The sequence below is a fragment of the Sus scrofa genome, chromosome 15, assembly GCF_000003025.6.
Source record: "Sus scrofa isolate TJ Tabasco breed Duroc chromosome 15, Sscrofa11.1, whole genome shotgun sequence".
Taxonomy (NCBI): domain Eukaryota; kingdom Metazoa; phylum Chordata; class Mammalia; order Artiodactyla; family Suidae; genus Sus; species Sus scrofa.
Window position 1 is genome coordinate 100,155,273 of NC_010457.5, and position 16,769 is coordinate 100,172,041.

General features: G+C 38.8%; 1 protein-coding gene across 7 annotated transcripts in view; it reads right to left on the bottom strand.

Annotated features, from left to right (window-relative positions):
• HECW2 (HECT, C2 and WW domain containing E3 ubiquitin protein ligase 2) overlaps positions 1 to 16,769 on the bottom strand; it is a 412,843-nt gene that overhangs the window by 68,549 nt on the left and 327,525 nt on the right. For all 7 annotated transcript variants that reach the window (XM_021074544.1, XM_021074543.1, XM_021074542.1 and 4 more), the window contains 3 exons: positions 15,451 to 15,585; positions 11,694 to 11,796; positions 9,445 to 9,541 (listed from right to left, as the gene is read on the bottom strand). In XM_021074544.1, the coding sequence (XP_020930203.1) occupies positions 9,445 to 9,541; positions 11,694 to 11,796; positions 15,451 to 15,585 (335 nt within the window). The remainder of the gene's footprint in view (positions 1 to 9,444; positions 9,542 to 11,693; positions 11,797 to 15,450; positions 15,586 to 16,769) is intronic.

Consider the following 16,769-nt stretch of genomic DNA (forward strand, 5'->3'; position numbering starts at 1 on the left):
CTTCTCTGCTGGTGTAATGTTAAGAAAGGAAAATCAGCACTGATCATTCATACTTTTGATTACAGTCACAGGGCCTGGTCTGACTTGGAGGATAGAGCCAAGCAGTAGAAAGATCAAGTTTTCTGTGTACTTCCCATTTTATAGGTTAGGTTTGGAAATTGTCTCATGACTCTTATGGACACATAAAAGTGACATCAATTAGCCCTATATTTAGAGGTAGTATTTGTTATAAATGGATATAAACCAGCTCTGTGCTAAGGATTCAGAGAATTATTTGACTCTCTTGTTGCTTGTTTCCTCGTCTTGAAATAAGTGTAGTTGTAGTATCTGCCTCATAGGTTGGTGGAAAGGATTCAGTGAATGCATAAAAATAAAATAGTTAGCACAGATTATTATATGGTAGAACTCAATAATTTTAAAATATTGAGTATATTGTTAGATAGGCCTCATAATTGTTTACTTCTTTTTCAATATACAGTATGATCTACTGAAAATAGAACCAAATTAGATGCCTGGCCATTTACTCCTTTTTCTGTTTCTGCTGTTGGCAAGCTGTTTTAACCATGCTGTTTATCTAGGTTAATTCCACAAATACCTGTAGAGTACTTCTACGTACAATAGATAAGACCCTGGCCTCCCAGTAAAACTGAAATAATGCCGTGAGTACCAAAGAGATAATACAAATGAAGGGTTTACAATTCTCATAACTCAATGGATGATGAGAAACACTTTTCTCAATGAAGCCAAATTCTACATAAAGAAAAACCATTTTGAACTCTAAAACAGGAGTTTAGTTATTATACACAAATATATCTGATTATAAGACACCTTATCTAAGGCATTATAATAGCCTGCACCCTAAGTCCATCGTTATTCTGAAAAATCATTATCTATGATTTACTAGGAAGTATAATGAGGTTTCTATTTTCTTATGAATTATAATAATTTATTATGTATTTAATAACAAGTGCTCTAATTGAAAATACATTCAGGAATTGAAACTACATTATATATGCATACATTTTTATTTTATATTAAATATACATATTAAAAAACAAAAAAAACACGCAAATTGCCTACTATGTAAGACATTAGAAAGGATAAGGCAGTGTTTTTTTAAACAGTGATATAAGAAAATTTTTAAAAAGTAAACTAATCATTTGAGTACACAATAAAAAAAAAAAAAAAAAAGGCCAAGGGAAGGACAAAAAAGAAATTGAGACCATAATTTCCAGAAAATAGTACTACAAAAACTAGTAGTTTCCTCCATTTTGGGAGTCATTATTTAGAAAACTGAAAAAAAAAAAAAAAAGTCCACCCACAACAAAAACCATAATATAAAATACTTTGGGAAAACCTTGACAAGAAACATTCAGGTCCAAAAAGAAAGAAACAAGAAAATTCTATTGTAAGAAATGAAAGGATTGAATATATGAAAAAAATTACAGTTGTACAAGAAAAAGTGGAAAACTGTAAATATTTTAATTATACCCAAAGTAACCTAAGATTTAAATTCCCCATCAAAATCCCAATGTGATTTTAAAAGTTAGGAACATTATTCAAAATTCTACATCAATATTCAAAATAATGCTATGTGCTAGAGAATTTGAGTCAAGTTTTCAAAATAAATAATTGTTATGCTATCATTTCCTAAGATCTAAAATAGCAATTTAATAACACGTTGGAATATACAAAGATATATAAATTGTTGTATTGAAAAGATGGATTCTGTACTTTTTTTTGGGGGGGGGGTCTTTTTAGGGCCGCACCGGCAGCATAAGAAGGTTCCCAGGCCAGGGGTCCAATTGGAGCTGTAGCTGCTGGCCTACACCACAGCCACAACATGGGATCTGAGCCATGTCTGCAACCTACCCTACAGCTTATGGCAGTGCCAGATCCTTAACCCACTGAGCGAGGCCAGGGATCAAACCTGTGTCCTCATGGATACTAGGCAGATTCATTTCCGCTGAGCTGCGACGAGAACTCCGGATTCTCTGTCTTTATATATGTGATTTTGTGTAGTAGAAATGTAGTCACTTGCTCTTTGGAATAAACACTTTTAGGTGTTATCATGAAGTTCCAAATATACTATTATGAATGATTACTAAATATTTCTCACCCACTTTATGCAATTATAAGATGTGAAGTCCTATGAGGATTAGAAAGATTAGTAAAATATAGACCTTGACCTTATGTAGCTTGCACTTTATTTGGAATATGTGTGTAAGAAAACATATGGTAGAAAATACAAGATATTCTTACATATTTTAAGCTCAGATTATAGTATTGTGCCATTTCTATTGTAAATCATAAAATTTAGACAAATAGGATACCTGATTTTTGGCATAATGGCACCCTGATGGTTCTGCAAGGATGTTTTCTGTAAAATGCACCCTCAAGGAACTGAGAGTAATAACTTACTCATTGGGATGTATTAATAGTATCCATTTGTATGTAGGACAATGTGCATGAAATGAGATTTGATTTGATTTGATCTTTTAATTTATTTTTCTGGCCATGTCCATGGCATGTGGAAGCTCCCTGGCCAGGGATCGAACCCATACCACAACAGTAACAATGCTAGATCCTTAACCAGCTAGGGCACCAGGGAACTCTGAAATAAGAAGATTTTAATTTTAGCCAAGTTAATATTTTCTGAAGTCCGTATCCATGATTATTTAAATTCATTGAGAGAGACAAAAAAAAGAAGAAAAAATACATTGTTAACATAGAGGGGATATGAATTGTGTTTTCTTTGTAAGAAATACCTCTGACTCACTAACTTAGCAATTTATCTAAATATATATGTAAAAATCAGATTTAATTACAAATCATTTTCTGCTATCATAAATGGTAATGCACTGTTCTCTATGATTTTAGAAATGGCTTATTATTCTTTTGGCTTTGGGAAAGCATTGAGGCTGGAATCCATACTGCTATTTTTCTGTGGTCCACACACAATGCACATCTGATGACATTTTGCTGAACCATTTTCTTGATAATTGCAAAAGAATACAGCAAAAATCAAGAGTGGAACAGACATACCTAAAACATGGTTATTCTTCATGCAACAAAATGGTTTGAAAACCCTGACTGAATCATTTGTTAGAAAATCACAATGCTTTGGAGAAATATCCAATGTATGAACATATCTCTCCTAGAAAATTATTCCAAGTTATATCAGGGAACTTTATTTGTAAGAAAAAAATGATTTAACAAATACCTGGGTGAAACACTTTCAGAGACTCTAAACTAATCTTGGCTATGAGGATTTTTCCTTGGAGCCTTTTTTTCTTAAGTGATTGTCCAGTTATTTTAAAATTCATAGTTGTGGAGTTCCTGTTGTGGTTCAGCGGGTTAAGGACCTGACGTTGTCTCTGTGAGGATGTGGGTTTGATCCCTGGCCTCGCTCAGTGGGGTAAAGATCCAGCATTGCTGCAAGCTGTGATATAGGTTGCAGATGAGGCTTGGATCTGGTGCAGGCCTCAGCTGCAGCTCCGAATCAAGCCATAACCTGGGGAGCTTCTATATGCTGCAGGGGTGGCCATTAAAAAAATAGTTATGAGATTCCATGCCTGTAAAATGTGAAAACTGGATATTTACAAGATGTCTATGTCAAAAGCCTATATAATACGACAAATTGGAATATCCATTCACACAAAACATGAGCAGCAATTATTTCTTCTGCAGAAGCCCTAGAATAGCTATCAAGGACTAAGAATCTGTGTTCCTTATAGTCCTAGGTAGCAATATCTCAAACTTCTCATTAGATCTACAAGAAGATTACTGCCTGAGAAGATGTTTTAATTTACCTTCGATGGCTTCTAAAATGTTATGTCAATGGTTTTGCCATGATGTTTGCCCTCAGTAACTTGTGCTGAACCTTAAGCCAGAAGGCTCAGTCCTCTATGCAGGCATTAAACAGTAGAGGCTGGTTTCACTGCATACATGTAAAAAAAATTTAGAGCAAATTTTCCTACAGGACACAGTGTAAGCACAACAGTAGAAAGCCTTCCTAAAGAGAAGTTAACCATGGAACTCAAGAGATGATCTTACCTGCATTTTAACTATGTCCACAGAATCACATGGTTCAACTTATACATATGACCAGTCTTAGGGACAGTGGTTTGGAGAATCAGCAAATTTAGGGATCAGTTACCTTAAACTAAGACCTTGTGATACAATAAAGAACTGAAGGACACACTACTCATACAATATTAATTTAAATTTGTTGTATGCTTTCTATTGCTTATACAGTACCAAGTGTTTTAAATACATTATCTCATTTAACCTTCATTTCTTTTTCTTTTCTTTTCTTTCTTTTTGCCTTTTCTAGGGCCACTCCTGCGGCATATGGAGGTTCCCAGGCTAGGGGTCTAATCAGAGCTGCCGCTGCTGGCCTATACCACAGCCACAGCAACACGGGATCCGAGCCACATCTGTGACCTACACAGCTCTCGGCAACGCCGGATCCTAAACTCACTGAGCAAGGCCAGGGACTGAACCTGCAACCTCATGGTTCCTAGTCAGATTCGTTAACCACTGCGCCACGATGGAACTCCATATCTTATTTAATCTTCAAAAGGACATTGCTAGTTAGAAATTCCTATTCCCATTTTACAAATGAGGAAATTTTGACTTGGAGGGATTAAATGCCTCATTCAGAGTCACCTGGTAAGTAAATGCAGAGCCAGAAAGGCCTACATTCTTCTACTTCTAAGTGCCATTATGAATGCTGGTCCCAGTTGGGAGACAGACCAGGACTCTCCAATAATGTTGTGTGGCATCAATAAGTTACTTCGATCAGGTGTTTCCAAAAATCCAATAATAATACCTATGTAAACTGTTCATAGGAAAATCATAGTTTCAGTGAAGATTTCCTGTTACATAAATTTGATATGACAAAGACCAGCAGTTTCTCACATTGGTTTCAGACATATGAGTGAACAGTAGACAAACTATGAGGGAGAGCTAGGAAGGTCATAAAAAGAAAATGCATAAGGACTGGAAAAGTGAAATTAATGCTATTTTGACCAAGTAGATCAGATGTTAACTGGGATTAATATTTCCTGCCCAATATTAAATGCGGAAAAACTGATGTGTCAGAAAACTGGACAAGAAATAGGTTAGAAATTTTGAAAACTGGGGTTTGTCTTAGGAAAGCTAGCATTTGGAAAATATTAACTTTTTATTCCATGAAATTCTACATTGTTTGATAGTTTCGAGATGGCATGCACTATTTCTAAAATGAAAACAAAATTAAGAGTATAATTAGAGCAATAACAAAATGCCAGGACTCTTAAAATAGGATGATGGAAAGAAATAGAAGGTCAGAGTCTGCATTTGCTTCTCTTCTGGTGAACTCTGGGCCACACAGTCATTGGCTTTTTTGCAGCTCAGAATTTCTTGACTTCCAAGGTATTGATTTACCAATGATATAAGATGGGAAATGGCCCAATTTACCCAGAATGAAAAAAAAGTTATCACAGATCACATCCTCATGTAAAGGAAACTTATGTAAGAAACACTCAAAGACGAACTGACCCAGAGCCCCAAATAACTGATGTCTGAGGAAAGCTGAACCAGTGGGGTGAATCCAATAATCACACAAAAAGGGAAATTCTTAACTCTTAACTCAGTTTTATGGTACTCACCTCCTTGTTCATAATACAAAGTTGCATAAGTACCAACACCAAAAATTTTACTGGATTTGTACGCATTACATTCACTCACAAAATACTGTTAAAAGACTGTGTTTTTTTTAATGAATAGATTTGTCTTTGGATAAAATATTAGAACATATTATTTCAGCCTTTATTTTAATGTTATAAAGCTTCTAAAGGATTACTGTCTTTCAATGAGAACCAATAGCAGGATGCAATTATCCAATGGGACACTATCCATTTGATGGAAATGGTAGTGACTTTTGGAAGTGGATTTTTTTTCTGAGAAACCAACGTTTTCTGATATTTTTTTTTTTTTTAAGAAAGGACAACGTGGTAACATTCACATTTGCTTGACAGATAATGTTAGAGGAAAGAGGTGATTTAAGAACAGGAGTTGAAAGCAAAAGCCATATCCCAAAGCATGAAAAATCATAGCTACTCCATAGGAAAAGTTACGCAAGGGGAGTCTCAAGGAAGAGGGAACTGTATATGGATAGAAACTAAACAAGCTGCTTGCTATCCTCCGGGTAGGAAGGAATCACAGCCAAACAAGAAAAAACACGAAGCACAGAGGTGCTGTGACTCTCCCAAGGGCTGAGGCTTATTTCTTCATTATATTATAGAGCAAATAAGGAGGGATATCTCTTTTACGGCTGAGGAACAACACACACAGAGCTACGCTGCTATTGGGAACCCTTGCTTAGGATAGGAACATAGGGCTGCAGTTACCTTTAACACACAATTACCCAGTGGCTCCAGTCCATGCATAAATCTCTTATCGAATACATCACTGAAATAAGAGATTAAAGAACCCCAGCTGGTTCCCCACCCCATCGTTTGTGGGAATGCTCCTTACAATACAGTTTTTAACTATATGAAACAGAACGTTCCCTTAGAAGTACAAACTTCCCCATTATGTTGCTACGATAAGCAAAATGCTTAACTGCCAACAACTTTTTAGAAACTAAAAGCACACTGTGACATATGCTGTGTGAGAGGAGCAGCATTATTTCATTGATTGAAGTTCCTGCTTCTTTCTGCTTGTCATGACTGCTCATGATTTCTACGGTCAAATTCTGGAAACAGTTATTGAAAATGTAAGCAGAAATTTATAAATAAGTTTTGAAATAAGATGGGAACTTATTTCAAAAACCATCAAATAATATCTTAGCACATGAGATTGATTACCACATGAGATTGTGCTTAACTGAGGACATTGGGTGTCATTAAAAATAAAAATCTTCAGCAATCTTTAGGCGATTAGAGACTTTTTAAACTCTAAAAAGACGAAAGAAAAAACAAACACACAAAAAAACCTGGAAGCCACCAACAGGGCCTGCAGTTGTTTCCTCTGTTAGGATCTGCTAAGGTTCTGTCAAGTCACTAAAGAATAACAATTCTTAGATGCCTTGTTCAGGTAGATGATATCATTTAATTTCTCTGATGATAGAGATCTGAAGATATGTTACATTGATAAAATAATAATGTGGAATTATTATTTGCAGGGCAGAATTGGAAAACTTCTTGAGTTTCCTCTTTCTTGTTCATTTTTGTTAGGGTGGGGTTCTTTCAGAGGCACAGATGTTGACTAAAAGTGAGGGAGGGGTGGGGCTGATGTTGGTGCAAAAGAGAGAAAATAGAGTTCTTCTTGTGTGATTTGCAGAAGAGGGATTTTCTGTTTTGCTTTACAGCCCAGAACATTTAAGATCTCTCATTAGAGAACTGAGGAGCTCACTTTTGCAAAACTATGAACTAAAACTTTTTACACAAGATTCTCTAGAGGTCCATGGGTTGCTGAGATGATGCTGTAATGTGCAAATATACAACACGATAGCCTGTATAATTTTTATAATTTTCCTGACTGAGAACGCCATGCTTGTCAAGTTGGAGAAAACACTGAAATCTGAGTTAGATGTTAACAATGCGAAACCAGGATTTCTGTATAAGAAACGTTGGTAGTATCATACTTGAAATCGTGTGTGGTTTTACCCTTTAGAAACTTTAAAAGCCATGACAACTTTAAAGATATGAGAAAGTGGAGAACATCATAAGGAGAATAGTTGCTAATTTATTTTCAATTCAACATATATCTGGCATATACATATATTTACATTAACTATGCAAAGTGCTCTTCTAGCAGTAAGGAAGGAGAAATAATGATGAGTTGGATAAGATCCCTATTTGCAAGGAGCATATAACCTAATTGGAAAATAAAGCATAAGGACTAGAGCACAAAAGTCACATAACCAAAACAGTAGGAAGGATAACTTGATACACTACATAATTAATGATCAAATTAGTGTCTAGACCCGAGGTTATAACCTCGGATGTGCGATGAAATTATATGGAGAGATTTTAAGAAATTAAATGCGTGAGCTCTGCCTCAGACCTCTTGAACTAAATTTCTGAGCAGGGCATGGGAAGATAGAGGCTGTAAATTCAGGGAAGGGAAAGAAGTTGAGGGAAGAAACACCTGATGTTTTGGGGTATTTTGGTTTTTTTGGCCATGCCCACAGCATGTAGAAGTTCCCAGGCCAGGGACTGAACCTATACCATGGCAGTGACCCCAGCCATAGCAATGACAATGCTGGATTCCTAACCCGCTAGGCCACCAGGTAACTCCAAAACCTGGCATTTTGTACTTTATAAAACACCCCAGTGATACTGATAAAAATAGCCTGACACAACTTAGTGGAAAACTATCTGAGCATCACTGCCATGAGTCAGGATGCCACCAATGGGCAAATACTTCTGCCAGTAAAGGTGGCATGTAAACCAATCAGCTTTTCAGCAGAAACTCTTACTTCTTTCCATCTCCATCTCTTTGATGCCTAGCACATCGAAGTTGAGAAATACCAGACTAGATCATAAGAGTGAGAGGCTACAGTGGAGCTGAAAGGCTTCAAGGAGGAGCATCTTACATTGAATTTAAAAAGAAAAATCTTGCCAAACATAGAAGAGAAGGAGTTCCCATTGTGATGCAGCAGAAACAAAATTGACTGGTAACCATGAGGTTGCCGGTTCAATCCCTGGCCTCTCTCAGTGGGTTAAGGATCTGGCGTTGCCATGAGCTGTGGTGTAGGTCACAGAAATGGCTCGGATCCTGCGATGCTGTGGCTGTAGCTCCAATTCGACCCCTAGCCTGGAAACCTCCCTATGCTGTGGGTACAGCTGTAAAAAGAAAAAAAAAATACAGAGAAGAAGAGAAGAGCTTGCCAGGGAAAAGGAACAGCATATATTCAGGAAAGTAAAACTGGGCTTGAAAGTGTGGTGCACTGAAGAGCTGTTTAGAAGAGAGGGTTCATGCAGGGGAATGCGGGACTCTTGAGAGGATCTGATTTCTTCCTTGGGTTCTGCTGTGTTTTTATTACAGAAAAATGTGAACACTAAGTCTATGATTTTATAAATCTTGATTCAATAAACTCTATGTTACTTGTGTTTACGCTAGTTACATTCAAATAGTTAGCGTCATTATTTTCATTACAATCTGCATATCTAGCATGCATTCTTGGCTGTGAATTTTTTATTTCTTTTTCACATTTCTTCCTTGAAGGTGGCTCAAGGTTCTTTAGTCATTTTCATTCAGTCCTCATACTTACTAGAGAAAACCAGGACCACAGTGACCTGATATTGATGACATAAATTGTTTGTGCACAAGATGCCTTAGTTCAGAACTCCAGAAAGCAAGAGTATATCTCCAAGATGATTATCAGAGTTAACTTAAGAGTCAGTGGTTGGGACTTATGCAACTTGAATTAAATACCAATATTATGGTTACCTGAGTGAGTGATTCCTGGTAAGATCAGGTTGACGCTCCTGTAGAATTTCAAAGATGTTGGGTTGGCGAAGAAATGCAACAATCTTGTCATTGTAAGCTGAAAAGAAGATATATAAAACAATATGTTAAAATATGTTATTAACTTTATGCACATTATTACAGATTTTTTAAAATCTGTTTTTCTGGTTAATATTCCTTGTACTCAAAGTCATAGTTTAGAGTCACTAGGAATACCTAAATGCCAATTTCTGTCTATTCTTTTATTTGAGTATTGGACTTAGACCTGTCAGGTATGACTTACATAAGCACTCATTAAACTCATTTGATGAGCTATGTTTATTATCAAATTGCAGGATGAGATCATCAATAAGATTCTAGATTTTGTTATGCAACTGCTTACTAAAATCAACCTCACAAGCAACTGCTAGAAATGAAAAACCATATTCTGATTAAATGTCAGCCATCCACAGAGGTCAAGAGACAGAACAAGAGCTGCTAAAATGCAGTAGTTGCCAGCAGCAGCCACTATTGAAATGCAGAGACAAACCATCCCCAAATTCTACGTGGAAGTAAATGCCATTAAGCCACACCATAGTTCTTTACCAAACCACCTACACCAATGGCTATAATGTAATCAGTGTCATCAATTATGAATGCAGCATTTTAAAAGGAAAATCTGTATCTTAGTCAAGGCTGGCTAATGTTTACAGAAATTTTAAATTTAATTAAATTTATTAAAGGCTCTGTTAATTTTCTCTCAAGAAAACTCATTTGCTTACTTAAGATGATTCATCTTAATTACATTTATTTATAATCAGAAATATAGGGAGTTCCCATTGTGGCGCAGCGGAATCCAATCCAACTAGGAACCATGAGGTTGCAGGTTCGACTTTTGGCCTCACTCAGTGGGTTAAGGATCCGGTGTTGTGGTGTAGGTCAAAGACGCAGCCTGGATCTGGCGTTGCTGTGGCTCTGGCGTAGGCCAGCAGCTGTAGCTCCAATTAGACCCCTTCAAACTTCTTTAGGAAGGAGCAATGCATTATATTCATGATAGAGTCTTTCTTTCTTTCCTTTTTTTTTTTTTTTTTTTTTTGTCTTTTGTCTTTTTAGGGCAACTCCCGCAGCATATGGAAGTTCCCAGGCTAGGGGTCGAATCAGAGCTGCAGCTGATGGCCTACACCACAGCCACAGCAACAGGGGATCCGAGCCATGTCTGCGACCTATACCAGAGCTCATGGCAGTGCCAGATCCTTAACCCCACTAAGCCAGGCCAGGGATCGAACCCACAACCTCATGGTTCCTAGTCAGATTCGTTTCTGCTGCACCATGACGGGAATTCCTTATGATAAATTCTTTCTTAAAAATGTGAAAATTTTAGGAGTTCCCATTATGGCTCAGTGGTAACAAATCTAGTATCCATGAGGATGCAGGTTCCATTCCTGGGCTCACTCAGTGGGCTGGGGATTCAGCATTGTTGTGAGCTGGGGTGTAGGTTGCACACATGGCTCAGATCCAGAGTTGCTTTGGCTGTGGTGTAGGCCGGCAGTTGTAGCTCTGATTCTACCCCTAGCCTGGGAACTTCCATGTGCCTGGGTGCAGCTCTAAAAAAAAAGGTAAAAATTTAAAGTAAAACTAGACAAATGGAGAGCTGCTCAAATTTAAGACGGAGCAGGGAGCCCATCTGACTGCTGGCCAGTCTGTCCATTTCATCTGCTTTAGGGGTTCTAGGTTGGAAACTCATCTACTTCCAACCTCATCATTTTCATAACAACTCAAGTTGTTCCTTAGGCCTCTTTGCCTACCTCCATTTATTTTTATTTTTTAATTCTAGAGGCTTCTGCTGTCTTACATTTGCTTCAAAACCCCTTAAGAATGTGCCATCATTTCTTCTTATTTTGTGAGGCAACAATAGACTCCTACACCATTTGAACGCTGTCTCAATATATATACTCAATCTATACTTGTCCAAATGACCACATAGTACAATTGCCTTAACAACTTATTTTTCCTTAACTTCAACAATCAAATCGCTCCACTCAGAAAAGGCAGGGTAGCTTAAAAAACTCTCATCCTATAGGATTTTACGAGATGTGTTTGGAGACTCAAATTGATTTCTTAGGGGTCATGCGACAGCATCTCAGAACAGGGCCAGTGGAGTGGGCAGACAATAGGGAAGAATCCACAGAGAATGCATGGTACACACGGACATGTAAAGCAACGATCAGGATTTCTGGAAAGGGATGACATACCCACTGGAACCATGTCCTGGTACTGCGGCCTGCTGACTGTGTTGAACGTACTCGACGGCCTGGGAAGAACTGGTGGTCCGGCATGTCGAGAATCTTCTCCCACCTGCAAACACAAGCAGGGTTTCTGTTCTCCACCGAGATCGAGAGCACTACACCGCAGCACCCCAAGCCAAGGTGCTCAGAATACCTGACAATGAGCACTGTTAGGGACCAAGTGATCAGAACAGAAGCCACCTGAAGAGCTGACACAGGCTCTTGCAAGCTCTGCATCAGCTGCTGAATTGAAAGGAGGGGCTGGGGCATCCACGACCATGAGAGGGGGGCCAAGGCAGTGACTTCGGAGGTACAGTGTCTATATCCCCCATCACTGTTGGCATATTGAGGTATAGGAGTAGCTCAGTGGGTCTACAATGATGGGGGATATGGGCGCTGCATATCCATTCATCAGGAAGAACTTCCGCCCGACAGAACCCAAATCTGAGACAACACAGTCAGAGAGAGAGCACTTGGGTGGGACAAAACTCATCGGGGCAGGGCCAGTATATACCTTCTTTTGGCCCAGGCAGGTCAGGGAATTCCCTGCCTCAGCAGAGGAGGGGCTGAAGGGCAGCAGTCTTCATGTGGGTTTCTGAGTTGGTGTATTATCCGCTCAGAAGCAGTTTTACACGCCTATTAGAGCACCCAGTACAACAGCCCTTTCTGGTTTGAACCTCCCACACCAAGGGAGCAAATCATAGCAGGTGTGGAGGAGCTAAATAGGGTTGCCCTCACCTGAATTAGTTATGGGTACCTATTACATACTTAGAAACTCAGACACACAAAGAGATAAACAAAAATGCCCATCCGCAGCTTATCAGAAGCCTCTAAGATTGCTTTAGCTTCTGTTTTGACATATCCCCTCATACAACAGAGGTCTTTTAAGAGACTAAGACAACAAAAGGCAAAGTAACCTCCTGGATTTATAAATAAGGTCTTTTTTTTTTTGCTTTTTAAGGCCACTCCTGCAGCAGATGGAAGTTCCCAGGCTAGGGGTCAAACTGGAGCTACAGCTGCCAGCCACAGCCACAGCCACAGCAACACACAATCTGGGATGCATCTGTGACCTATGCCACAGCTCACAGCGTCGCCAGATCTTTAACCCACTGAGCGAGGCCAAGGATCAAACCTGTGTGCTCATGGATAAGACGGGTTCCTTACCTCTGAACCACAACAGGAACTCCATAAATAAGGTACCTTTAATATAGAGATTCTACTTCCACCCTTTCAAACCCTTACAACCAGTTTACCACACTGTATCAGTTAGGCATTCAGTGGGGTTTTTTCTGAAGGCCCTAAAGCTGAAAATGTGGATCCCACCCTTCACTGCTTATTTATCCTTCAAGAATGTTCTCACTTATTCTTCAAAGTTAGTTCAAATAGGCCCCTCTCCATGAAGCCTTCCCCTCCCTTCAAGCTGACATTAGGTGCCACCTTCACTGAGCTCCCCCAGGTCTCAGGGTACATTTCTAAAGCAACCATCATTACTAACAATTTATAAAGCGTTTTTTACTTGTATTTTTTGGCCACGCCTGCAGCATGCAGAAGTTCCCAGGCCAGGGATCGAACCCGAGCCATAGCAATGACAATGCTGGATCCTTAACCAACAGGCCACCAGGAAACTCCCTTTCACTTGTATTTTGATTTATCTGGATTATGGTTAGTTTTATATATTCTCTCCCTAATAAGAACACAGGAACATATTTATTTGTATCCTTCACACCAACCACATACCTATACTACACGTAGAAATTCATTTGTGGGACGGAAGAGATACCAAAATTTCTACCGCCTGGAATATCTGCTAAATGAGCCTACAAGAGTGGCTGAGAAGACTCATGTATATAACTGGGAGTTTCCCACTCTGCTCCTCTAGAGTTATCAGCCTTGAGGAATGAAGTCAGCCCCTCTCTGAGGAGATCCAGTCATTAACTACACTTCGTTTATCAGTCACCAAACTTATCATTTCAATCTACCAACATCTACTTTCCCTCCTGTCAGTATATTGCTCTGTACCATCATTTCACAGAACAGCCAAAGGTCTCCTCCTTGACACCCCGCTTCTTCAAACCCGACTGCCAGGCAGTAGTGGGCAAGCCATGATAAATGTGTGCATCACAGCAGGTTGTGCATATTTCTGACGGCTGGGCCAGAAAGCCCCTTCCCCTCAAAGGTGTAAAACGCTGGGGCTGAATGCTGAGTCTTTATGGGGTCCTCTCAGTTCCACTGCTCCGTCTCCATCAATAGAAGAGAAATCTTCATTCAAATTTTAATGTGGACCTTAGTAACCCTAAGGCTAGACTGTGGAAAGAATTCAAGTTCTGAGGCAGAGGAGTTGAAAGAAAACGTATAGTTACTAATCTCATGCACGTAGTCCTGACCAGACTGAAGAGTCAACTTCATCTTGGGAAGTCGAGATAAGGCGAGCGTCTAAAGTGCACTGGGCTGTGTGATAAAACCAGGCAGGGCCCGAATATGCTACAGATCACGCACAAGGTCCAAAGGTGAGAGGTCTGTTCTGCTTTCTAGATGAATGCTGTCAGCATCATCCCATTTCCCACCAATGGTTTATACGGCAGCCAGGTAGAGATTTATTAGCTCCTCATAAAACATAAATATTTTTGTGCATACCTCATCCTGCAATTCATTTATATATCATTTTTATATGAGCGTCTCCTGTGTACTCTTTGTGTCTGCTCTTACAACCAGCAAACACACATGATGCAGCAGAGCAAGTATGGAAATCATGAGGGGAAATTCCAAGAGTGGAATTTTGATGAACCGAATCCAGTTATTTATTGGCTTCATAATTTTTCTTCTACTAGAAGCTGCAAAAATATTTGACCCACGATATAATACTGAAAATATGATATGCACATAGACGTGCAAGAGGCATGCCGGAAAAAAATCTTAATTCTATTTGTCTAAGGGAAGTTTTAGAAACAATGTATATCAAGTGATGATATATGACATTCATAAGCCAGTACTAAGGAGAAAATATTTGACCTAAAACATTTCTCTTTTATTTATTTAAGCTGCTAAAAAAAAGAGGAAGCAGGAAGAGATTATTTCTTTTTTCTTTCTTTTTTGGGGTTAGATTATTAGAGAGCCCTCATGTGGTTACCATGGGTCAGTGCAAACTAGCAAAGTGGAGTACAGTTCAGTTTGTAGTAATTCTTAATGCTGTTCATTTATTCTGGGCACTTAAGAGTACATAAATCGACTGTCGTATATATTCTAATTTTAAAGGGTATTAATGAGGATATCACAATCCCGTAGCCTTGGCTGAATATTTTAATCTAATCCAGGAATCCTCACTTTAGAAAATTCCTATCCTTAACCTAATTTTAGCCCCATCAAAGTTACATTCATTTTTCCCTACGAAGCTGCCCTTAGGTATGCAAAAGGGCTCCTCCTCCTCCTCTCTCTTGAACATTTTATTGCATTATGAATTCTCTCTCACCATCCACTGAGCTTTTTAAAAAATATTTTATAATTTCTTCATTCTTTCCTCATCTGTCCTATTTTTAAAATTTATAATTTAGGCTCTATGTGTTGCCAGAAAAGCCCTGTCAACATTTTACTATTTTCCAGTCTCCAGATGACAGGCTCTAAATCAAACTAGAAAAACAAAGCAAAGCAATAATAAAGAGGCAGCACAACTGCACACACCTCGGTACACCTATCTACTGGTAAGTGGGTACCAAGGCTGGGGACTCACCTCGCCTGCACTGTGGCTGCGCTGCCTCGTCAGATGCTGTCGATGCACCAGCGCACTCGTGGGTCTGCTGCTCTGGAGTGGGAGCCGGGGGTCAATGAAAGTGGTGGTCCGGGAGTTGTGGTCAACAAAAAATGCCTAGAAAGCAATCCACTCAGTCAATAGTCAATTCATGTCACATAATTATCTTAGGGGTCCTATCATTTCACACATCTGGGAAAGACCCACTTTGAAGTAATCATCTTAGCTCTGTTTTCTCATAATTTTAAATCTTTTGGAGAATTTCCCTTACTCCCTCCTCAGGATAGATCAGAATAGAGGAAGCAAAGCTTAGAAGAGAGCAGGAAGGAACACTCTTGGCTTCAGGAAACACTCTTAAGAGAAAGTCATCAAAAATATACAATCTTTTTCTGTAATAATCTATTTGGGAAAAAAGAATGGATATGTGTATATGTAGAACTGATGCACTGTGCTGTAAACTCGAAGCTAATACAACACTATAAATCAACTATGCCCCAATAATTTTTTTTCTAAAAATTGTAATAATAAAAAAATAAATTTAAAATATGGTCTTAGAAAGCAGCCACCTAGGGCTTCTTTTAATTGATGCTCTCTAAGCTCTTACTGCTACCCATGGTTTTTACCAAGTTCTTCCTATCACCTGAAACTTCAAACACCACTGGCTTCTCTTTTCCTTCTATGCAGTCAGCTACCAAGTCCTCCTCTCTACAGTTTCCCCATTGTGGTATCTCCTCTATTTGTCCCATCCTAGCCGGACTACCATTCCATTATTTCAGGGCTTTCTCTTAAACACAGAAAGAATGATGAACAGTTTCTAGTTGTTCAGCATCTCTACAAATGTATTCACTAAATTGGCACCTCACTATCAGAATACTTTTTCTAAGAGCTTTAACTACACCTTCACTCCAATCCAAAGCCTCTATGGGCTACATGCCAGCTTTAGAAAAAAAAATTCCAACCCTTTGGTCAATCTTCCAAGACACTTTAATTTCTCCTTCCTACTTGCCTTTCCAGGTTGGTCACTGATCATGTATCCAGACAAATTCTATCACATGAAATGGGCAAGTCACTTAAATTCTCTGGGCTATAGATTTCTTATAAAACAGGTCTCTCTCATTCATAATGGACATTTCTCCCCCATAATGTGATAGGAAGGAGGAAACCACAACTGTCACATTTATAGCTGAATCCCTGGTAGCATGAAATCACAAATGAGCATAAACCATGTCCCTCTATTTTGCAGTAAGGACTACATACGATGTAGAAAAGCATTTTTAAATTCTTTTTATTTATTTCAATTC